General features: G+C 37.3%; 1 protein-coding gene across 2 annotated transcripts in view; it reads left to right on the top strand.

Moving 5' to 3' along the window:
* DPEP1 (dipeptidase 1) overlaps nt 1–25,610 on the top strand; it is a 46,018-nt gene that overhangs the window by 12,440 nt on the left and 7,968 nt on the right. For both annotated transcript variants that reach the window (XM_031950112.1, XM_031950113.1), the window contains one exon: nt 22,408–22,594. In XM_031950112.1, coding sequence (XP_031805972.1) covers nt 22,494–22,594 — 101 coding nt within the window. In that variant the 5' untranslated portion in view covers nt 22,408–22,493. The remainder of the gene's footprint in view (nt 1–22,407; nt 22,595–25,610) is intronic.

Here is a 25,610-nt window from a genome sequence, read left to right as displayed (position 1 = left end):
GATTTCCTTCTAGTATAAGCGCCAATCCCACTTTGTACAGGTGATCTTGCTCAGTCTCCTTAGTGGCTAGTGCCTTCTCTCACTAATTTACTCCCATCTACCCTGTTTATATCTTGCATGCCCCTAACATAGTTGTTTGGGGCATCTAGATGGCACAGTGGATAGAGCGCTGGGTTTAGAATCAAGAAGACATCTTCATGAGTTCAAATCCAACCTCAGTCACTTACTAGCAAGTTACTTAACCCTGTTTGTCTTAATTTCCTCATCTGTAAAAAGTGAGCTGAAGGGGGCAGCTAGGTGGCCCAGTTGATAAAGCACCAGCCCTGAAGTCAGGAGGACCTGAGTTCAAATCTGGCCTCAGACACATAACACTTCCTAGCTGTGTGACTCTGGGCAAGTCACTTAACCCCAATTGCCTAAAAAAAAAAAAAGGTGAGCTGAAGAAGGAAATGGCAAACCGCTCCAGTATCTTGGCCAAGAAAGCCCCAAATGGGGTCATGGAAAATCAAATGCAACTGAAATTACAAATGTAGTTTTATCTCACTCCTTCAAACTCCTTCAGTGCTGGGATTGTTTTGCTTCTTCTCTATAGCTCCAGCTCTTGGCACATTGACTGGTATAGAGTAAATACTAAATAAATGCTTTTTGATTGATTAATTGTTCTCAATTACATAGAGTCTTGAGAAAAATATTGCTATTAAAAATATAGACCTTTGTCTTAAGGGTCATTAAAAGAATTTTGCAATTCTCGAAAGAAAAGAACATTTATTCTTCTCTTGTTTGGTTCTGGCCCCATCAAAAGCAATCAATCAACAAGCATTTGTAATTCTAGTCCATACCAAGCACTGATTATACAAAAAAAGACAATGAACAATATAAACAAATAAAAAAGTCCTTCTCCAGAAACTTATAATCCATTGAGGAGATAGTATGCAAACAATCATTTACACATAAAATATATACATTTTACATTCTCAGAGTCAGGTACTAAGATTAAGGAGGATTAGGAAAAGCTTTTTTTCAGAAGACAGGATTTGAAGAAATTCAGAGGAGCCAGTAGATGAGAAGCGGGAGTATTCCAGGTATGACACATAGACAGAGAAAATGACCAGAGCCAAGAGATATAATGTCTTGTTTATGGAACAGTCAAGAGGTCGGTATTATTGGACTGAAGAACATATAGAGGGGTGAAAAGGCATGGAGATATAATGTATAAGACTGGAAATGTTGGAAAGGGACAGGCTTTAAGGACTTTAAAAGCTAAACAAAAGGCTTTATATTTGATCCTGGAAATAATATGGAACCACTGGAGTATATTAAATAGGGAGTAGCATGGTTAGTTAGACTTAAGCTTTAGGAAAATAAATTTGACAGCTAAGTGGGAGATGGACTGGATGGGGTAGAGATTTATGATGGTTAGGCCAACCAGCAGGCTATTTCTGTAGTCCAGTGTGACAGAATGAGGGCCTGCACCAGCCAGTGTCAGAGAAGAGAAGAGAAGGGAGTGTGTACATAGATATAAATATATATATATATATATATATATATATATATATATAAACATGTATATGTGTATGTATGCTTATCTATGTATGTGTATGTATACAAAATACATATATATATAAACATGTATATGTGTATGTATGCTTATCTATGTATGTGTATGTATACAAAATACATATGATATTGTGAAGATAGAAATTACAAGACTCAATAAGCAAAGAATTGGGAGGAAGGCAGCAGTAAAAGTGAGAAAGTGAGGAAAATGCTTAGGTCAAAAATCTGGATGACTAGGGGAGTGATGGTGTGCTTGACAGTAATAGGGAAGTAAGGAAGTAGGGAGAGTTTCACAGAAAAGATAAGTTTGGTTTTGGACATGTTGACTTTAAGATGTCTAAGGGACATAGATCCAATTAGCAGTTGAAAATATGAGACCTGTATGTGCAAGAATGTTTATGGCAGCCCTCTTTGTAGTGGCCAGAAACTGGAAATTAAGTGGATGCCCATCAATTGGAGAATGGTTGGGTAAATTGTGGTGTATAAATGTTATGGAATATTATTGTTCTGTAAGAAATGACCAGCGGGATGATTTCAGAAAGGCCCGGAGAGACTGACATGAACTGATGCTGAGGGAAATGAGCAGGACCAGGAGATCATTATATACTTCAACAACAATACTATATGATGATCAATCCTGATGGAATTGGCCATCTTCAACAATGAGATGAACCAAATCAGCTCCAATTGTTCAATAATGAATAGAATCAGCTATACCTAGCAAAAGAACTCTGAGAAATGAGTGTGAACCACTACATAGCATTTCCAATCCCTCTGTTTTTGTTTGCTTGCATTTTTGATTTCCTTTTCAGGTTAATTTTACATTATTTCCAAGTCTGATTCTTCTTATGCAGCAAAATAACTGTATGGATATATACACATGTATTGTATTTAACATGTACTTTGACACATTTAACATGTATTAGTCTACCTGCCATCTGGGGGAGGGAGTGGGGGAAAGGAGGGGAAAAGTTGAAATGGAAGGTTTTGTAAGGGTCAATGCTGAAAAATTACCCATGCATATATCTTGTAAATAAAAAGCTATAATAAAAAAAAGAAAGAAAATATGAGACCATAGATCAGGAAAGGTTTTGTTTGGACAAGTAAATTTGAGAATCATTTGCATTCAGATGAAAACTGAATTGTAAACATCAAGCAAGTTATAAAAGATCTGTTTATCAAAGGTGTTCATCACTGTCATGGAACAAACAAAAGTCAAGTCAAAAAGGGATCTTCTATAAATGGTGAGGACCTTTGGATGTTTCTGTTAGCAGATAATATTGTGCTGAACTGGTCTTTCTGCTATGCCTTGAGCACTAGACTTCATGTCTCTTTTTACTGGTAGTTCCCCAAGGCTAGAATAGATACCAAAATGGATTATCTTTTCCTTCTTCAGCTCACTTTTTATAGATGAGGAAACTGAGGCAAACAGAGTTAAGTGACTTGCCCATCATCATACAGCTAGTACATATCTGAAGCTCGATTTGAACTCGTGAAGATGTCTTCCTGATTCCAAACCCAATGCTCCATCCACTGTGGCACCTAGCTGCTCTAAACATCTCTGCCAAATGATTTTCTCAAGTCTGATTAAATCACCAAGAGAAATAATACAGAGGAAGAAGAAAAGAGTCCTGGAGAAAAGATAGCCATAGTTAGCAGGTGTGACCTAGATGAAGATTCAGCAAAAGAAATTTAGAAGGAGTGGTCTTTTAGGTAGGAGGAGAACCAGGAGAGAATAATTTGTATCTTTGTAGTGTTCAAGGATTATGATAATACACATATAGATTGCATATCCTACTGAATTCTCCATTCATTTGTATTTTCCTATATAGATAGTGAGCCTAAAGCTGTGTGAAGTGATTATTTTTTTGTTGCCTTTATTTTTTTTATTAAAGCTTTTTTATTTTCAAAACAAATGCATGGGTAATTTTTCAACCCTTGAAAAATTGACCCTTGCAAATCCTTGTGTTCCAAATTTCCCCCTTTTCCCCCCAACCCCCTCCCCAGATGGCAAGTAATCCAATATATGTTAAACATGGTAAAAATACATGTTAAATCCAATATATGTATATATATATATATATTTATACAATCATCTTGCCGCACAAGAAAAATCAGATCAAAAAGAAAAAAATGAGAAAGAAAACAAAATGCAAGCAAACAACAACAAAAAGAGTGAGAATGCTATGTTATGAACCACACTCAGTTCCCACTGTCCTCTCTCTGGATGTAGATGGCTATCTCTTCATCACAAGATCATTGGAACTGGCCTGAATCATCTCATTGTTGAGAAGAGCCATGTCCATCAGAATTGATCATTGTATTATTTTGCCATTGCTGTGTACAATGATCTCCTGATTCTGCTCATTTCACTTAGCATCAGGTCATATAAGTCTCTCCAGGCCTCTCTGAAATCATGCTGCTGATCATTTCTTATAGAACAATAATATTCTATAACATTCAAATACCATCACTTATTCAACCATTCTCCAATAATTGACGGGCATCTACTCATTTTCCAGTTCTTTGCCATCACAAAAAAAGCTACTACAAACATTTTTGCACACATGAGTCCTTTTTCCTCTTTTATGATTTCCTTGGGATACAGACCCAGTAATGGCATTGATGGGTCAAAGGGTATGCACAATTTTATAGCCCTTTGGGCAGAGTTCCAAATTGCTCTTCAGAATGGTTGGATCTGTTCACAACTCCACCAAAAATTTATTAGTATCTCAGTTTTCCTATATCCCTTCCAACATTTGTCATTGTGTTTTCCTGTTATCTTAGCTAATCTAAGAGCTGTGTAGCGGTATCTCAAGGTCGTCTTAATTTGCTTTTGTGAAGTGATTATGAATTTAATTTAAAAAACTCTACTATGTCTAAAACTTTATATAATCAGTCAGGTCAACAAGCATTTATTAAGTACCTACTATTTGTTAGATACTGTGCTAAGTACTGGGTATGCAAAGAAAGGCCAAAAATAATGTCTGACTTCAATGAGCTCAAATCTAATGGAGACAACATATAAAAAATTTATATAAACAAGCTATGAACAGGATCAATTGGGGGTGATCTCAGAGGGAAGCATCAAGGGTGCTAGCATTAAGGTCAGGACCTTTGGGAGGAGGGATTTTAAATGAGACTTGAAGAAAGCCTGGAAAACATCCCAGCCAGAGGGGAGTTGGGAGACCAGATCAGCACAATGTTATCTATAAACAGGATCATCTGAAGGACCACACCAACTATAGAGAATCCCTTTTTGGCTTGGACTCTGCTCTGGTTCTGTCCCATGATAGTAGTGAACACCTTTGGCAAACATCTTTTATAACTTGATGTTAATGATCAGAGGGTCATCTCTGTAGGTGTGTTTGTATGATTTGATATAAGCATGGGAGACATTGTGTTGCGTGAGATCCATTAAGGCCTTTTTTTCTACAAAACCAAATGTGTTTGTGAGTCAATAAACAAGAAGCCTAGTAGGATGGTAAAAATGAGCTATGCTGTGTAATGTGGTTTGTGAAAGCTTGACTTTTCCCATCTGTTAGGGATGACTTTAATGTACGTATATTAGTCTTTTTAAAACTTTACATGGGCAGCTAGGTAGGACAGTGGATAGAACACTGGCTTTGGAATCAGGAAGAGTTCAAATAGTGTGTGACCCTGAGTAAGTCCCTTAACCTATTTATCTCAGTTTCCTCATCTGCAAAATGATCTGGAGAAGGAAATAGCAAACCACTCCAGTATCTTCGCCAAGAAAATCCCAAATAGGGTCACAAAGAATTGGACATGACTGAAAATAACTGAACAATAACAAAAAACTTTGTACAAACAAAATAACAGACTGTGCACCAACAGTCACTGATATTCTTTTAGGTTATTTTTTTTCTGGTTGTAATAAGGTCTACCCTTTTTTTCATGCCCCTGGTATCTTCTCTTTTGTATATTTTGGTAACTGCCACCTTAAAAATTGTTATCTTCAGTACATGACTTTTCAGTCTATTCTTGGGTTTATTTCAGTTGTTTTTCCCACCTTTGTTTTCATAAGTATCATTCCCACTTCCCCTAGAAACCCATCCAGGAAAGTGATACTGGGGGTGGGTGATTACAGTTGTTAGGATCCCCATTTAGCAGATGAAAGTACTCAGGTTTAGAGAATGGTGTTTTTTTCCAGTGGTTATATGAGTGACTGTCAGAGGTGATATCGCTCACCAAAGCTCTTCTGACTCCATTGTACAACATGGCCTCTCACATACACTGTCACCACCTGATACTTTACCTTCTCACATACCTCAGGGGTCACCATGTCTGCAAACACCTTCTAGAGGGATAGAACCTTTAGTGCTTGCTATCCGTCCACTGAAAGGACCTTGGGTCACTTCCATATACTGGGAAGAATGGAGACATCTGGGAAGAAAAATGGATAGAACATTTAAAGACTTGAGTCCAGATACTTACTTAGACTTGCCCTGTGATCCTAGGCTAACCATTTTCCTTCTCCAGTCTCAGTTTCTTCATCTGCAAATGAAGATAATAGAAATACCTACCTGTTGTGAGGATTCAATAAGTTAAAATATGAAAAGTGCATTGCAAACTTTAAAGTGTTGTGGAAAGGCAAACTATCATTATTATTTACATCCTGGAAAGACATCAGAAAGGATATTCAGTCAGAAGAGACTTATAAAGATCCAAAGGAAAACTAAATTGGTGATTTGGCCATCCAACAAATCATTCATGTGCTTCCTACAGGAAACCAGCCCATGTGAGCATATAGACATCCTATATGTGTCACATCAACTCAATAAGCATTAAGGATTTATTATTTATTAAGTGGTCACTTATTTATTTATATTATTATATATTTTATTGATTATCAAGTTATTACTATATGTTAGGCTGGAATACCTAATATGAAATAGGAGGCAACTGTGTGAATTAGAAAGAATGTCACAGGGAGGGGGGAAGGGAGAAAGGGAGTGACGAAGAGAATTTGGAATTGAAAACAATTTTAAAATATTAAAAAATTGTTTTAACATAATTTGGGACAAATAAAATATCATATTAAATTTTTTTAAATGAAGAGGAAGAGGAGGGAGAGAAAGAGAAAGAAGAGGAAGAAGAGGAGGAGAAATATCATACTTCAAGTCAGGAGACTCAGGTTGAATCCTGGCTCTGGCACTTACTGTGCCAGATGAATGATTATGATTGATTATGAATGATTATGATGAATATGGCCTCTAATTTCTTCTTCTCTTATTCTCTTCTTGACATTCTACAATTTGCCTTCTGATCTCATCAGCCAACTAAATGTTCTCTCTCCAAAGTTACTGATGATCTCATAAATACCATAAATCTAATGGCCTTTTTCATACCTCATCATCTATCTTTCTTCCTTCCTCCTTTCCTTCCTCCCTCCCTTTTTTCCTCCCTTCTTTCCTCCCTCCCTTCCTTCCTTCCTCCCTTCTTTCCTCTCTTCCTTCCTTCTTCCCTTTTTTCCTCCCTTCCTCCCTTCCTTCCTTCTTTTTTCCTTCCTTCCTTTCTTTCTTATTTCTTGGCTATCAGGATTGAGTGACTTTAATCAACAATGATCAAATTTAATCAACAAATCTTTACTTGGATCATCATTCATATCCTGACCCTTCTCTGTGCTTGTATCCCTAGACCTGTTCCAGATTCTCTTTTCTGCCTATATCTCATTAGCTCCCATAGGTTTAACTGTCAACTCCATGTATCTCATTCCCAGATTGATAGATCCAGCCCCAGTCTGTCTGTGAGCTTCAAAAATCACTAATTGCCTGTTAGATATTTGAAACTGGACATTGCGAACTCAGCGTGCCCACGACAGAATCCATTGTCTTTGATTCATTCATTTCACCCATTTATTCAATCCCTCTTCCAAACTTTCCTATAACTATTAGAGTTGCCGCCATCCTCACATTTCATCTGAGGCTTGGAATTGGAGTGTCATTCTGCAATCCTCACTCATGCTCATCTCACATAGCTCTCAGGCATTGTTAAATCTTATTTCTGGCCCCATCCTATTTCTCAGTTCTTCTCTCCACTCACAGAGCTGCCCTCTGAATTCAGGGCCTTGTCACCTCTTCCCTAGACCATTGCAAAGACCTCCTAGTTGCTCTCCTGCCTCAAGCCTCTCACCACTCCAATCTATTCTCTGTAGATCTGTTGAAATGATTTTCCTACAGCAAATCTAGCTATGTCATCCCCTGACTTAAATTGCAGTAAATCTTTATTACCTCCAGGACCAAACAAGCTTGTGTTTTACAGTAAAACTCTTAGTCATCTGACCTTAACCTTCCTTTTCAGTCTTAAAACACATTGTTCTCCTCCAGCCTTCCCAAGCAGACTGGCCTTCTGAGTAGACCTTCCCCTTCTCACCTCTACATCTTAGAAATCAAAATTTTCTCAGCTCAAAAACCACCTTCTGCTTGAGGCCTTTCTGTATCTCTGCAGCTGCTAATTCCTTCTTATCCCAAGGTTACCTTTTATCTGTTTGTTCTGCTTGTACTTTATGTATGCACATCAGTCTCCTTTTTTTTCCTCTGCTTTCTCACTTGATCTTAACTCCTTATGGGTTCAATTATCATCATTAGGCAGACAATTCTCATATCTATTTATCCAGCCTGAGTCTGTCTCCTTTGCATTCTATCCCTGTATCACCAAAAGCTGCCTTTTGAACATCTCGGATTGTTATATAGCTATCTCAATATATCCAAAATAGAACTCATTATCTTTACTCCTCAAACCCCATCCTCTTCCAAATTTTCCCATTTCTATCAAGGGCAATACTAGCCTTCCAGTTATCCAGGCTTGAAACTTCAGTGCCTTTCTAGACTCCTCACTTTAACTGAAATCACTGCCTTTTCTTTTTTCCTTCCTTCCTTTCTTTCTTTTTTCTTTCTCTTTCTCTCTCTTTCTTTCTTTCTTCTTTCTTTCTTTCCTTCCTTCCTTCCTTCCTTCCTTCCTTCCTTCCTTCCTTCCTTCCTTCCTTCCTTCCTTCCTTCCCTCCTTCCTTCCTTCCTTTCCTTGTTTCTTTCCTTATTTCTTTCTTCCTTCCTTTCCTTGTTTCCTTCTTTCTTTTATTTATTATAGCTTTTTATTTACAAGATATATGCATAGGTAATTTTTCATCATTGACAGTTGCAAATCCTTTTGTTCCAACTTTTTTCCTCCTTCCCCCCACCCCTTCCCCCAGATGGCAGATTGACCAATACATGTTAAATATGTTAAAGTATAAGTTAAATACAATATAAGTATACATGTTCAAACAGTTATTTTGCCGTACAAAAAGAATTGGACTTTGAAATAGTGTACAATTAGCCTGTGAAGGAAATCAAAAATGCAGGCGGACAAAAACAGAGGGATTGGGAATTCTATGTAGTGGTTCATAGTCATGTCCCAGAGTTTTTTCCCTGGGTGTAGCTGGTTCAGTTCATTACTGCTCTATTGTTTCCTTCTTTCTTTAGGCATTCTTGATTCCAGAGCTGGTGTTCTACCCACTGTGCCACTTAGCTGCCCCTCACATCTTGTTTGTGCCTTTACAACATCTCCTATGTATAATTTTCTTCTTGCACAGTCACCACCATAATTCATTCAGATCCTAATCACTTCTCAGCCCATGGCCAGATACATAGTAGGTACTTAATAGAAACTGATTGATTGATTGGTAGCTATGCTGCCATAAGCAAGCACTCTCTCTAAGTCTATTTTCTTGTCTATTAAAAAAGGATCAAAATATTCCCTTTAAAAGCTTGCTGTTGGGAGAACCTCAAAAAGAAAAAAAAGGCAAATCCTGTTAGTGTTCCAGGGAATAAATTGACCACTAAGAACAAAATTAAAGGAGAGTGAATAGAGGATCAGTCTTGGATTCAAGAAAATTTAGGTTCAGGTCTTATTTCTATTACATACCAGCTGAATGACCACAGGCAAATTACTTGACTTCTTGGTACCTCAGGCAGCTTTCTAAACCTTTCAAAAGAGTTGACTCCCCCACCTGACTCCGATGCCCTGGGAGTTCCCTGAACACTTATGATTTCCATAACCTGAAACATCCCTCACCCCCACAGAACCCTTCTCCTATAGGTGAACTCTTCCTTGAATCTCGAATTTGAGGAAGAACCTGGGACAGCCCATCCTTCTTTCCTCTTCTGGTTCTGATTCTCTGAACCTTAACTCTATGCCTTGGCAGATTCTTCTCATCATTGCTCCTCCCATCTTTTTCAGCTCTCTTTTATGGATTATCTTCTTGGATTAAGTACAGTGAGGTTGCACAGTGGATAGAGCGCTGAGTCTGGAGTCAAGAAAGTCACTTCACCCTGTTTGCCTCAGTTCCTCAGGTGTAAAATGAGTTGAAGAAGGAAATGGACAACCACTCCAGTATCTTTTCCAAAAAAAACTCTAAAAAGGAATTCACAAAGAGTTGGATATGACTGAAAAAACAGCAACAACAACAACTTTCTACATTAGAATGTAAACTCCTTGAGGACAGGTTCTAGCTTACCTTTTGCTTGTATTTGTGTCTCTAGCACTTAATACGGTGACTAACATTATAACAAGTACTTAAAATGCTTGTTGGTTTGCTTGAGTTTCATCAGTGAAGAGAATATCCATACCAGGAGTTCCCTACTACATCAATGAAATCACAGGAAGTGAGGGAGGAGGCAGAGGGAGAACAAGAGAGAATGAGAGAGAGGGAAGAAGGGAGGAAGAGAGAAATGAACCAGGAAGAGAAAAGGGAAAGGGAAGGAGAAGGGGGGGAAGAGAGACAGAGAGAGACAGAAAGAGATAGAGAGAGAGAGAAAGAGAGACAGACAGACAGATATTGCTATACTTTATAGGTCAAGCTCTTATATGATGTCACCCACAGATTTTTCTCATCCCTTTCATCTCTTCACAAAAAGTCCTTGAAGAGATGGTTACTCAGATGCTTTACAGTGATCTTTTGTGCATTGGACTAAGTAGCTGACAGCGTGTTTATTCTGATGCAGAAATAAAATGAAAATGGAAAGCTTATAACATAATAGGTAGACAAATGAAGGAGTAGTCCAGTGAATTATGGATTTTGTAAATTAACAGAGATTAACAGGAAGATGTTTGGAAGGACGAAGGCAAGGAGAGAATGGAACCCTAAGAAGATAGCACATGAATGCTGCCAAAAAATAGTTACACTATTTCTGAGTTGCCATGTCACTAAATCACAGGGTATTTGAAGGGAGCAACTTCATTAGCCATCTATCTAAATCAGAATCCCCTCTGCACTACCCCCCATAGGAGAAATTAATATTATACTATCATATTAATAACTAATTATTTACTTTGCAATCTATCCTAATCCTCCTTTCTTAAGACCCCAATCCTCAAAAGGTCAGTCTCTGAAGGGCATAACTTAGTAAGGTAATCTCCCAGACCCAGGACATGTACCTAGATAAGGACTCTTGCTTTTGTTTATAGAGCAGAGACCCTTACTTTTTGCTTACTCTATAAACTAAAGCTAGTCTCAGCTAGATCTTTTTCACAAGACATGTCTCTTTGTCCTTGATCCCCTTCATTTGAGTTTAGGGTGATCTAGCTCATGAAGGAGAAAACTAGTTCCCACAACGCCCTGCACTGAACCTCATCATTTAGCTCCCTGATCGAGAATAGAGGGAAGCCAAACCCCATCAAGAAGAGCCCAAATGAAAATTACTTCCACTGCTCAAATGCCTTGAAGCTGCTGAGTCTCTTGATCCAACCATGTTGTCAATAGAAGGAGCTGAAGACTTTTAGTTATCTTCTCATTAAATATCCATCAATAAGAGTTAGATATCATTTGTCAGAGAAATTCCCTGTCAGAAGGTACGCACCTGATTTAAGGTATTTCAAAGTCTCCCATGTTAACTGGGTAGTCTGAAAGAAAATTTGAGCTAAAGCTGAATATAATGTGATTCTAAAAAGCAAAAATATATAGGATAAGGTAAAAAGGGTAATTATTTTATATGAATGAGGTACAAGAGGAAGAGAACTGATATGGGGAAGAGAGCCAGCAGTTCCCACATCATGTCAGATATGGGTTAGAGAAAGAATTATATATATATATTTAAAAGGGCTTAAAAGTCTTCTAAATTTATAAAGAAATAAGAGGGTAAGGAAACGGGAAAGTGGAGTTTAAAAGGTGTTTAGATTAATAAGAATGGGATAAAGAGGGAACAACACACATACACATTTTTGGAAGGGTATAAAAGTCTTCTAAATTCAGAAAAAAGCAAGAAGGCAAGAGTAAAGGGAGATGATAAGAGAGGGATTCTTAAAAGGGGAGAAGGTTAAGCCACAGTAGTTCTCAAACTTTTGTTCTTAATATCTTTATGCTATTAAAAATTATTCAGGATCTTTCTAAAGAGTTTTTGTTCATGTGGGTTACATTTATAGATACTTACCATATTAGAAACAAAAAAATAATTTTGAATTCATAGACCTTCTGAAAATGTTTCAGAGACCCCCGAAATTCTCTGGACCATACTTTGAGATCCACTGGATTAAAGAACAGGAGGGCAAAGTAGTAAGTAGAAGTAAAACGGGGAATGAGAAGGGATAAGAATAGGTTAGAAGGATAGTGAGAAAAATAGGAAGGAAGAAAATATACAATAAGTAATTATAATTTAGAATGCAAATGGGATGAATTTACCCATAAAATGGAAATTGAAAGCAGATTAAAGTTTGAATTCAACAATGTTACTTTTAGGAAATACTATAAAAATAAGAGATATACACAAACATGAAATGAAGGTCAGGAATAGAATTTGTTATGTAAAAAAACAGGAGTAGGTATAGACATGTGTGTGTGTGTATATATATATATATATATATATATATATGTACTATGACTGAATTTATTCTGGTCTCATTTTAAGTGAAATGTGTGTCTCCTATGCTTATGATATGTCAGAATTTATTTTACTATTTGGCATTAAGGCAAAGTGTTGGAAATATGTATTGATAAGAAAATAGGTTACCTGGGTGGTCTTAAGTCAAGTTACTTCAGCTTATCAATTTATTAATTGCATGAAAATAATGCCTAACATATTTATGATTTAGAAAAATGAGCTCTTTTTGTATTCTCTTGGGTTATAGATTTAACTGTTAAAAGACTGATGTAAAAATTTAAAAAAAACTCTTTAGATAGAAAAAATTGTAATAATGGTTTTCTGTGAAGTGGGTATAGCAATCCATAAAAAGCAGAATACTAAGATTCTACCAATAATTAAGCTTAAGATTTAATTTTAATTGAGAACTAGAACTTATAAAAGGAAAAGAATTAATCTCTAACCATTATATCACACTGCCTAAATTCTTAGTAAGCTATAAGTGAAGTGAGATATAAGGAAGCAGCTAGTAATTTTTCTCTTTTATCATGTGGTGAGATCTACATCAAACTGTTATCTCTAACGAGAACATCAAATAAAGAACTTTAGACCAGAGAATTTACATTTCTCCTCCTTCTCCTTGCTATTTCTCTCTTTATCTAAACACTGCCAGAAACACTCCCTTCTCGCTGAAGGGAGAATCTATAAGAATCCATGAGGATATGATTTCAGCCCTTTAGGTTATGAGTTTGGTATTTACTAATCTAGTTATGTAAACTAAAGCTAAACGTGCCTTTTAAATTGGCATTGACTCCACTGTCATTGAACTTTGGCTGTTCGTCTATATCATTCTTCACTTCAAATTCAAGCCCCAGAAAGGGATGAATTTTAGTTTATTACTTACAACTGCCTGGTGATGTAAGGTAGCAAATTAATATGTTGATATATTTAAGAAATTCAAACAATAACTGGAAAAAATTCTGAACCCAATTTTTATATTTGACATAATTATCAACTCATGCTTTTTTTCCCCAAAATATAATTTTCACTCTAGCTATTTACTTTGTTATATACTTTGAGTTCTTCATTCTTTCCTTAGGAACATAAGACTCTGCTAAGGATTTAATCTTAGGTGTGCATAAGTAAAGTATTTTTTGTAGGTGAGTCACAAATGAATTTACCTAAGAGACACTAATTTTATTCCAGTTGTAACCAAAAGTTGTTATGGGGCATATTCCAGATTGTATTGAATGAATTGTCTATGGTAAAAACAAAAAAATAAGCATGTTCAGTTATTACCCATCTCCTACTGAACCAGATATTACAGTTTCATAGATCACCACTTTCAAATTCTCTTCACATTCTTATGTAATTTGACTGCATTCCAGTGTATGCTTTATATATGTGCTAATCCCACATTAATATACTATTACGATGAGCTGAACAGTTAAAGGAAGTGTTTGAAAACAATATTCTGAAGGATTGTAATTTTAAAAACTGGAAACTTTCTATTTGCTTACAGTAAAGAAAGTTTTATTGGTTACAGGAATACTTTTTGATAAGAGGGAGGTGTTAATTAGGATTTTTTTTCCTCAATAGTATTTTGTTTTTCCAAATACATGTAAAGATAGTTTTCAATGTTCATTTTTGCAAGATCTTGTGTTCCAAATTTTTCCTCCTTCTCTCCCTTCCCTCCCCAATTAGGAATTTATAACCAACTTAATCTTAACAAACCACAGTCTTAAAGATTTATTTGATTGAATATTAATTACCTGGAAACTCTGTATGTGGGGAGGGTGTTATTCACTACACCAAGGGATAGCCATCTTGCCTTTTCCTTAAAACCTCCAGTGAGGGGAACCCACTAACTCCCCATAGAGCAGCTCATTAAGCTCTCATTTGGACAGCTCCCATTATTAGGACTTTTTTCTTTTTATCCTTGTTATCAAGTCTAAACTGGTGTCTTTGCAATCTTTACCTGTTGTCTCTGTTTCTGCCCTCAGAGATAAACAAAACAAATCTAATGTATCTTCCAGGAGATAGCCCTTCAAATACTTGGAGACAACTGTTTATCTTCTTTAAGTCGTTTCTTCTCCAGGCATTGCCAAGGAAGGAAGGGAGAGAGAGAAAGGGAAGAGGGAAGAAAGGGAAGAGGAAAAGAATGAAAGGAGGAAGGATGGAAGGAAGGGAGGGAGGGAGGAAAGAAGGAAGGGAAGGAAGGAAGAAGGGAAGAAGGAAGAGAAGAAGGGAGGGAAGGAGGAAGGGAAAAGAGAAGGGAGGGAAGGAGGGAGGGAGGGAGAAAAGGAGAGAGGGAGGGAAGGAGGGAAGAGAAGAGGGGGCATTTTAAGTACTTTTTATGGGCCAGGTACAATGCTAAATGTTTTTACAAATATTATTTCATTTAATCCTTACGAACAACCTTGGGAGGTAGATGCTATTATCCCCTTTTTCAGTTGAGGGAACTGAGGCAGACAGGTGAAGTGATTTGTCTGAGATTACATAGCCAATTAATGTCCGAGATTCAATTTGAATTCATTTCTTTCTGAATGTTCTGTCCACCGTGACACTTTTCTGGTAGACTCTTTACCTAGCCACCTAGGCCCTTTGCCATTCTGCTAGTCTCTTATAGACACCCTTCTTTATCAATTTCCTTCCTAAAATGTGGCAGCTATGCTTACCAATGTTGATATTTAAGACAAACATGGCCAGGTTCTTCTGTTCCTTTGACTCATGCTCCATTGTGGATGCCGGGCTAAGCAAAGCGGTGGGGACAAAGATGACCAGAATAGCCCTTTCAAGGAATCACATGAACCAGGAAGATAATGCCAGAAAGAAATGCTGAAACAATCTCAGAAGCAACAAAGTTCCAGTCTTGTCCTTGTTGATACGAGAAAGATCAGTACGACAGGAAACCGACAGGAAACCATATGCACTAAGGAAGGACTAGAATTCTTTTCTGGTACTGAGTCATTTAGCCTGGAATTTTTTCCTTGTTTTCTTAAGAATTAAATTTTATTGAAGTCTTTGGGTTATTTTTTGTTAATATCACCAACCTTTTCGCCAATATTTCTCTCACTTCCCCTCACAGAGAGCAAGCCCGTACAACAGATGATTTTTTTTTTTAAATCAACAAAATTGAAGAATACATTGTAGAAATCTGGAAATATGTGCAACATGTCACACTTTGGGTTCTCAACAAAGGGATGGGGTGGGGATGTTTTCTTGTATGTTTTTTTTGTTTGTAATTTGCTTTTATTTGTTTTTTGCCAACATTAAATTTTTATCTTTTAGTGGTTGTTCTTTATATTTATATTGTTGACAAATGTATATATTGTATTCTTGGCTTTGCCTTCACTCTACATCCGTTCATATAGATCTTTCTCTGCTTCTTTTCATCACATTTATCATTTATTTCATCACAGTAATATTCCAAAATATTCATATACCATATAAAGTAGTTTACCTAACTATTGTTTCCAATTCTTTGCTTTCATAATAAAATATTGCTGTGAATATATTGATGTACATGGAAAATTTCTTCTTGTCAACAGTCCCCTTAGGGTATAATTCTAGTAGTAGAATTTCTGGGTCAAAGAGTATGAATATTTTAGTTACTTTATATATATATAATTTCAAGTTACTTTCTAAAATTATTGTATGGGTTTAAAACTTCACCAACAATGTACTACAGTGTACTTGTGTGTCACAATTCTTCTGACATTGACTATCGCCACCTTTTATTAGTTTTGCTAATTTGCAAGGTGTGTGATAAACCTGAGTTGTTTTAATTTGCATTTCTCTTATTTGTGATTTGGAGCATCATTTCATGGGGTTATTAATACTTTGAAATTCTTTTTCTGAAAATTATTTGTCCCTATCCTTGGGCCAATTATTTTTGGAGATAGTCTGTATAATCTTAAAGGTAAGGTAGGATGGGCCAAAAGGAGATTTTCTTGACACCCTGAAAAAATTTTTTCCAAATGGTTGAGTATCGTGAATACAAATCTGTCTTTTTTTTTGTCAAGTTAAAGAAAGCCTATCCTATTATTGTGAATGTTTTGATAAACTGGATGATTGCAGGAGTACTGGGGCCCTTTTGATAAAAATAAAATGAGCCAGAACCTGACTTTCCAGATTTCCCAAGAAGGAAAGTACCAATTCAGAGAGATTGTTTTTGGAGAATTGCTCCAAAAATTATGCTTAGATCAATTTTGTCAAGAGAAGGGTCCTAAGCATTATATGGATTATACCTTGCCATAGGGAAACTCGAAGGGTTGTCTCTTCATTCAATGGATGAGAACCATTGGTATCCTTAAGCTCAGACCCTTCCCACCTCCCACCATTGGGTACTTCCCAGTTCCCAGTTTATCTTCAGGCTCAAATTTTGCTTTACAAACAAAGCATCCTGGGAGTATAATTTGAGCTGGGTCTTGAAGGATGGGTTAGATTTCTCTAAGTGTTTCTTGGATTGAAGGATTTCCATGTTTCAGAAACATTATAAATATCTGTTCAATTGAACAAAAAAGAAGACAGTCTTTTTTTTTTTTTTAATTTAATAGCTTTTTATTTACAGGATATATGCATGGGTAACTTTACAGCATTAATTGCCAAAACTCTTGTTCCAATTTTTCACCTCTTACCCCCCCCACCCCCTCCCCTAGATGGCAGGATGACCAGTAGATGTTAAATATATCAAAATATAAATTAGATACACAATAAGTATACATGACCAAAACGTTATTTTGCTGTACAAAAAGAATCAGACTTTGAAATATTGTACAATTAGCTTGTGAAGGAAATCAAAAATGCAGGTGTGCATAAATATAGGGATTGGGAATTCAATGTAATGGTTTTTAGTCATCTCCCAGAGTTCTTTTTCTGGGCATAGCTGGTTCAGTTTATTACTGCTCCATTGGAAATGATTTGGTTGATCTCGTTGCTGAGGATGGCCAGGTCCATCAGAACTGGTCATCATATAGTATTGTTGTTGAAGTATATAATGATCTCCTGGTCCTGCTCATTTCACTCAGCATCAGTTCGTGTAAGTCTCTCCAGGCCTTTCTGAAATCATCCTGTTGGTCATTTCTTACAGAACAGTAATATTCCATAATATTCATATGCCACAATTTATTCAGCCATTCTCCAACTGATGGACATCCATTCAGTTTCCAGTTTTTAGCCACTACAAAAAGGGCTGCCACAAACATTCGTGCACATATAGGTCCCTTTCCCTTAAAAGAAGACAGTCTTGAGGCAGGAGAGTATATTTTGTTATAAAGAAGTCCCCACCGACAAGCTCAAGTCTTAAGGAAAGAAAATGACAGTAAGACATGTTTGGGGTGGATGGGTAGATTGATGTGCCTGAAATTTAGGATCCACAGACAGGAGATGCGAAAGTTGAGATATTAGTCAACAAGCATTTATTAAATGCTTACTACATACCAGGCATTGTGCTAAGTCCAAGGGATACAAAGAAAGGTAAAAAGTATAACTCCCACCCTCAAGCTCTTCACATTCTAATGGGAGGAAAAGCATGTAAAAAAATGTACATGTATTTAACATGTATAGGACTGCTTGCCATCTGGGGGAGGGGGCAGAGGAAAGGAGGGGAAAAATCAGAACAGAAGTGAGTGCAAGGGATAATGTTGTAAAAAATTACCTGGCATGGGTTCTGTGAATAAAAAGTTACAATAAAAAAAATTTTTTAAATGTACATGCTGGCTGCATACAAGATAAATGGGAGGTAATCTCAGAGGAAAGACACTAGAAAGTCATTAGACAGAGAAGTACTGGATTAAAACTTCTCTAATACTTGAGTTTCCTCAGGCGGATAGCATCCATACAATTTATCTCATAAAATTGACTATTTAGAAACTCCATTTTTTTGTGGCATTCCAGTTGGGATATTAAGAATAACTAACAACAACAATAGCTGGAATTTATATAGCATTTTAAGGTTTGCAAAGCATTTTACAAATATTCTCTCATTTGATCCTCTCAAACAATCCTAAGAGATAGATGCTATTATCATCCTCATTTTACAGATAAGAAAATTGAGGCAAAGATCAAGTGCCTTCTCCAAGGCCCCCAGCTAATGTCTCAGGTGCCCAGTGCTCTGTGCACTGTGATGTTACTTAGCTGCCTTTAATATGAAATGAACTTGGGACTGAGATTTTAGGGAGCAATCGTTTCTGCTTTCAGGAGCCTTGATGCAGAAGTTAGATAACTACTTGATGGATACTTTGTAGAGTAGATTCTCTTGCAGTAATGGGCTGGGATTTAGTTGGTTCCTTCTGCTTCTGCAAATCATTGATTCTGTGCTGAAACTTATGCTTAATGGGGACAAATACTGACTTGTATTTCCTTGAGGGGGGATGAGTGTTGAGAAGATGGCAACAAGCAGAAATAGTGATCAATTGTCTCTGTAGATTGTTAAAAGGATCCTAAAACACTGTCTGAAAAACAGTTGTATTTATTTATGGGATGATGCTGTCTATCAGACTTGGCAGAATTGGACAACTAACCACAAGCTGCATTAGCCTCTTGGCTCAGAAGTGGAAGTCTCTAGATTGGAAGTGCAACTAAGTTGATGACATACAAATACTTGTCTAAAGTCAGCTCCTGGCCCTGTCACTGGTTGAGTTTATCTTTAGATGACTTATTTAGCTCTTCATTGATTTGTCTGCAACAAGAAGGGAGTTGTCTGAGGTTAATTTGTGTTTTTCTCAAAGAATCATTAAGAACTCAAGGTTTTTGGGTGGTGGACAAAGGAGTATTCCAAATAGTGAGTCAGAGGGGATGAGTAAATGTGCAACTAATACCGAAGGGAATGGCCAAGGATGCTGAGGGAATCGGGGTCCAGTGAAGGCCAGAAGATGGAAGAGCTGGGAAACAAAAGGGGAGAGGGCATTTCAGAGAGTACAATGGAAGGGGTGGGTAGAGCCAGACACAGACACTGGGAGAGAGGGTTAAGGGGATGAGAATAAGAAGGTGAGCAGTTGGGCATGGGGAATGGAGTTCAGATCCCTGGGATAAGGAGAGGATGAGGGAGAACCAGGAAAGCTCCTGGTATGATACAATAGTTGCAATCGTGATACTTTATCAGCTATTGACACCAGTATAGACCTAAGAACTGTCACTTTTGCTTTGTTTTGAATGGTAATTGCAGTAAATAAATGGCTCAGAGTCAGACATCTGGTAAGTATCAAGGGTCAGAGGCCAGATTTGGACTCAGGAAAGTTGTCACTGTGGAAAGCAAAAGGCTGTGTCGGAGGAAAGGTGACTCTGGATAGGGAAATTTCTAGCTCCAGTCTGAAGAGCACGAGATTTGAAGTCAGAAAACTTAGGTTTGAATGCAAGCTGTTTTAATCTCTGGATCCCAATTTTCTCATCTATAAAATAAGGGGTTTTAAGTGGATGATGCCTTCCATGTCTAAATCCTATGATCTCTGGCTGATTCCCCTTCCCCACTTCCCCAGATGAGTTCCCAGGCTGCTCCCCTGACAGGATAACTGAGTCAGCTTCAGGACATGGGAAAAGGAGAAGGAGCTAGCTCCTTTTGTTTTTGCTCACGTCTCTATGCTTGTTCTTGGGTCGCGAGTCTACATCCTGTCTTTCCCTCACAACCTGATTCTGTTGTTGTTCAACCATTTTTCAGCCATGTCAGACTCTTCATGACTCCATTTGGGGTTTCTTTGGCAATGATACTGGAATGGTTTGCCATTTCCTTCTCCAGCTCATTTTACAGATGAGAAAACTAAGGCAAAGAGGATGAAGTGACTTGTCCAGGGTCACACAACTTGTGTTTCAGGCCTGATTTAAACTCAGGTCCTCCTGACTCCAGGACTAGCACTCTGTACACTATGGCACTCCTTAGTCGCCCCCATATTCCCCATTATGAGACATTTCCTGTCACATGGGGAATGGCTAAAGTGGTAAATGATTGTGGAAGAATGTGATGAAGGGGATGGTTTCAGAAAAATCTGGGAAGACTTCTATATGAAGTAATACAAAGTTAAATGAGCAGAACCAGAAGAACATTATACACAGTAACAGCAATATTGTAATGGTATCAGTTGTGAAGGACTATTCTGATCCAAGACAATTCCAAAGGATCCATGATGAAAAATGCTCTCCATTTCCAAGAGAACTGATGAATTTTGAATGAAGATTGAAACATATTTTTTTCCACTTTATTTTTCTTACTTCCCTCCCACCCTACAGCATGACTAATCTAGAAATTGTTTTGCACGATTATATTACATATAATATATATTTATGACTTTTCAGTGGGTGGGGGGAATTAGAAGAAAGTAGAGAATTCAGAATCGAAACTACTTTAAAAATAACAGTACTAATGTTTTGTCATATTGATCACTAGCCACTTTTTAGGCTCACTTTTTAGGCTATTCTTTTTTCTTGATTCTCCTCACTCTTAACTCCTACCCCAGATATTCAGTGTCTTACTACATTCTCTGACAACCCACAATAGTGATAAATGCAAAGAAGTTATTTTGTAGAGAACCAAAATGAAATCCAAAGAAATTCTAATCCAAAGAAATGACTTTCTAATGATGGAATTGTTCACTATGGCCATTGAATGGATGGTAGTGGGAGCAAAAAGTATTTTTAGTCAGGGAATTCTTTCTTAGTCTCTCAAATTTTAAACTGCTTATTCCTTAAAAGGTCTGCCTTCATTGTCTAGTTTTAACCAACCCTTCCAGACTCATTTCATCCTTTATTTACTCTAATAGGATTCATGAACTTTTAAAATATATATATATAGTTACAACTGTATCACAAACATGATTGTTTTCCTTAGTCGTACTAAGTATTTTATGCCTTTGAGAACATGATTCTGAGAAGGGGTCCCTAGATTTAAGATTTTTTAATGTCCTATTGCTTAAGGATTCTTGACCAAGAGAAAGTGACTGATCAGAAAGTCTTTGTTTTTAACTCATGTTTTCACATATTAAAACAAATATGAGGCAAAACTTAACCAACTGAACCTACATAGCAGTCTTATTATTTTAAAAAAGTGGATTGTGGATGTCTCATTTCCAAGTCTGCATACTAATAAAAGTTTCTGAAATTGCTTATATATTAAATGTATATGTATACATATATATGTATGTATAAAAGAATCCTCATCCTAGAGACTATTTTACAGAAAAAGAAACTGAGACCCAGGGAAATTGACTTCTAAGGGTTACTCAGTAAGCAGAAGCAGGAGTATGAACACAAAACTATGGTTCTTCCCAACATACCATTCTGCCTTATATTCTGATAACAACCCTTACACATCCATAGTGGCTGCCTGGCTTCCTTGCTAACTAAAACTTTAAACTCAGGCTCTTTTCCCTTGGAAATGCCCCACCTGTGCCATAAAGCAAGTCATTTACCTGGGGGGTTGTCAAACCGGTATTGTCTTATTTCAGAAAGTTCTTCCTCTCTCAAAATTTTTTTCTTTTCTGTGTTTATCTTTTTTTGCCCTTTTTTGGTATAAAATATCTTTTATTTATCATGAGGAACACAGGCTACTGGTTTTAAAAGAACTGTTGGATGGATTAAAATTTTTGTGCATTGATTTTTAAAGTCACTGTCACACCAGGTGGTAGCATTCCTATGTGAGCTTACCTAACTTTTTTTCTTTTACCTATTTCCTGCCTAGGTAACTATTCAGCTGTGGGTAAAACCAGTTGTATGGGACAGATACCCCCAACTATCGCATCCTGGTCACCTACTGTGTTTCAAATCCAACAGAGTTGAAGATTCTGGGATTTGAGATTAAAGATCCATTCCTTGGCCCAGCCCTGTTATCTACCCAAGGTTCTGGTCTGTTCTCAGTCCAAAGGGCTTGTTGTTGCTTGTGGAGAAGCAGTATAAATATCCAAGTTAATCCTATACAACACTTGCTTTCCTGGCCAAAGGGCATTGTTGACTGTTTTCACCTGGCACAAAAATGATATTGCTGTAATACTTAGTCTATTCCCCATAGGGAAAGATAAGCCCAGGGCAGCAGAGAAGCAACTTGGCAAGTTTCGAGAGCTTCCAGCCAGTCTCTAGAAGAGAAATTACAACACAATGTGGATTTGGTGGTTTTGGTCTTGCCTGGCACTCTGCACAGCAGACGAATACAGGGACCAAGCAGTGAGAATCATGAGTGAGGTGCCCTTAATCGATGGGTAAGTAGCTCTTCCCTCCTCTCATTACCTCCAGCATTCAGAGAATAGTGGATGGCACAGAGATAACATCTTAACTGATGCAGGAAACCCTCAAAGAGCTTGGATTCCCTTCCCATCCTAGAAGCCCCCTTTGCCCAGTGCTACAACTTGTCTAGAGTTCTCTTTCTCCAACTTTAAATGGGGCCAGAACAGTCTCTAAGACCATCACTCTTTAGCATGTGAAGCCCCTGTCAAGTTGCTTAATTCCTGGTTTATTCAATAAGGATTTATGAGGCACTACTGTATGCTAGATACCACGTTAGACTCTGGGGTCAGTCCTTGCCTTTAGGGGGTTCACATTTTACTGGGAGTATAAAAGATGTACACAAAGTAGTAAATACAAGAGAATTTGAAGAGGCTGAGAGTCCCAACCCTGACCATGTAGGCAAACATAGAGAGATTTTTTTTTTGTACGGCCTGAGGTGGTTCCTGTGCTAAGTCAGAAGAAATGAGAGGATTGCAAGAGGCTGAGGGAAAGAGGTGGGATGAAGAGCCAGCCTCTTCCAAGGCAGGGAGACAAAAGGTGGAATGCCTACTTTGGGGAAGAACAACTTCCAGTTTGATTAAAATGGAGTGTGTGAATAATTCTAGGGATGATAATAACTATAGGGAGATTAATAATTCTTAGACATTAATATTGTGTTTTATCTTCTCTCTTCTGATTTTAGAGTCAGAAGATATGGGCTTAAAGCCCCCTCTGATGCTGCTTAATATTAATAATAATAACAATTATTAGTATTTATAAAGAGCTTTAAGATTTGTAAAGTGTTTTACACTTTACACAATCTCTGCTCCCTTTCTTTAGGAAATTTATTTTGGCAGCTTCATAAAAAACAGGTAAGAAAGGAGAGAGCCTGGAAGCAGAAAGATATACCAGGAAGTTCTTGCAGTAGTCTTGGTGAGAGGTAGAGACTATGAAGAGAGAGAAGGGCCCAATTCTAGAGATGCTGTGGAGATTGAATTGATAAGACTTGGAAAGTAATTACTTATGAACAGAGTAAAAATAAGAAAAATCAGATGATGGAGAGTTTGTGGATCTAGGTGATTAGAAGGATGGTGGTTGCCTTGTCAGAAGTAGGGAAAATTAGAAGAGAGATGGTTTTAAAGATAATTCTGTTTTGGACTTGAGTCAAAGATGTCTTTGGAATACCAACTTGAGAAGATCCAAGAGTTCCTGCTAAAATGGAATTTAGGACATGGAGCAGGGCGAAAGAGAGAGAAAAGAGAGGAGCCTAGAACAGAGCCTTAGAGCTTAATTCATAAAAAATGGATGATAATATGGCAAGGAATATTGAAGAGAAGTAGTCATTCAGGTAGGAAATGAAGCAAAGGATGGGGGTTTTTTTAAGGGAGAAGAGAAATTCTCCCCTTGGTTCTGTGTATGGTCACTGAGGTATCTTTCAACTCTTAAAATTCCATGATTCTGTGAAACCGTCTCCGAGAAAGAAAGAGTATAAAAAGCTACAGATGGTAAAGATAAATGACAATGAAGAAAAGGTCATCAATTGTAGCTGTCAAAGTCAGGAGTGACCTCAGAAAAAGCAGTTATAATGGCATAGGAGAGTCTGCAGTCAGGAAGTAAGGATTTGAGAAGGGAACAGGAAATGATGAGATGTGGAGAAAGCTTTCTAGAAATTTAGCTCTGAAAGACTAAAGAGATAGAGATATGAGATATTAGTGTGGGGAAATGGCAAAATCAAGCATTGTTGTTTAAGGGATGGACTAGATTTCATCAGGAGGTAACAGGAAAAGACCCAGTATATAAGAATCAGTGGAAGACTAAAGACCAAGATATCAAATCAAGAAATATTTATTAAGCATCTATTTATGGACCAGGCATTGTATTAAATGTTGGGTTGGATTTTTGGATCGCAAAAAGTAGCCCCTGTTCTTAAGGATCTTGTGATCTAATGGTGGAGAAAATGGGCAGACAACTAATGTACAAACAAGGAATGTACAGGGTAAAATGAAGATAATTGACAGAGGGGAGGGAGTCACATTAAGGGAATCTAGGAAAGGCTCTTACAGGAGAGACTTTCACTGAAGCATGAAAACAGCCAGGAAGCAGGTGAAAATGGAGGAAGATCATTCCAAAAAGGGGTGAGTCAATGGATTGTACAGAGCAGGTTGGAGGAGGAGAGATGATGGAGGTGTAAGAAAGCTGGAAAGATAAGAGGGAGACAGGTGAAGAAAGGAAAAGTTCACACATCCCAGAGATAATACAGCTCCTGCAGAAGATAAGAGATATGAAATAGGACCAAAGGCCTTGATATGGAGCAGGATGCTCTCTTCCTCAAACTGGAACAAAAGAATAAAAAATGGAGAATTATATGAAGGGATTCTGAGGTATCTGTAGGGGAGAAGGGAAAACTTAGGGTGAGTGACCTCCATTTGCTTTTAAAAAACGGCTTTTCTATGGGGGTCAGGGCTTGGCAAGGAGAAAATAATTCACACAAAGGTGTAAAAGTGGCCTAATCCTTTCTAAAGTGTTATTTGCATTCTCAAAAGTGACTACTCCAAACTGACCTTTAATTAAGATAAACTTTAATCTTTCTGAGCAAGTACCAAGGGAAAAGGGAAGAGCCCTTTAGAAGAATTTCTTAACAGGGGAAATTTCAAGCTCAACATAAAGAATACTGAGAGGAAGTGCTAAAAAATAATTGTTTGGGAGGAACTTGAAAGTGGAAGGCAGCTAATAATAAGCACCCACCAATTCATGGTGAGATAGTCTCTTTTGGCTAAAGGAAAAATTGTTGTTAATGATGATGATATTACTTGTTACAATATCATTTATTTACTAAATTCTTAAAGATATTCTTTAAGGTACAAAAATTTGCCACTTATTAGCTTATAAAAGAACATGAGCTTCTAACACAGTCACAAGGTTATGTCTTTTATTATTATATAGTATTTATTTTTCCAAGTACGTGCAAAGATATTTTTCAACATTCATCTTTGCAAAACCTTGTGTTCCAAA

The sequence above is a fragment of the Sarcophilus harrisii genome, chromosome 2 (assembly GCF_902635505.1).
Source record: "Sarcophilus harrisii chromosome 2, mSarHar1.11, whole genome shotgun sequence".
Taxonomy (NCBI): domain Eukaryota; kingdom Metazoa; phylum Chordata; class Mammalia; order Dasyuromorphia; family Dasyuridae; genus Sarcophilus; species Sarcophilus harrisii.
This window is presented reverse-complemented; position numbering and strand designations above follow the sequence as displayed.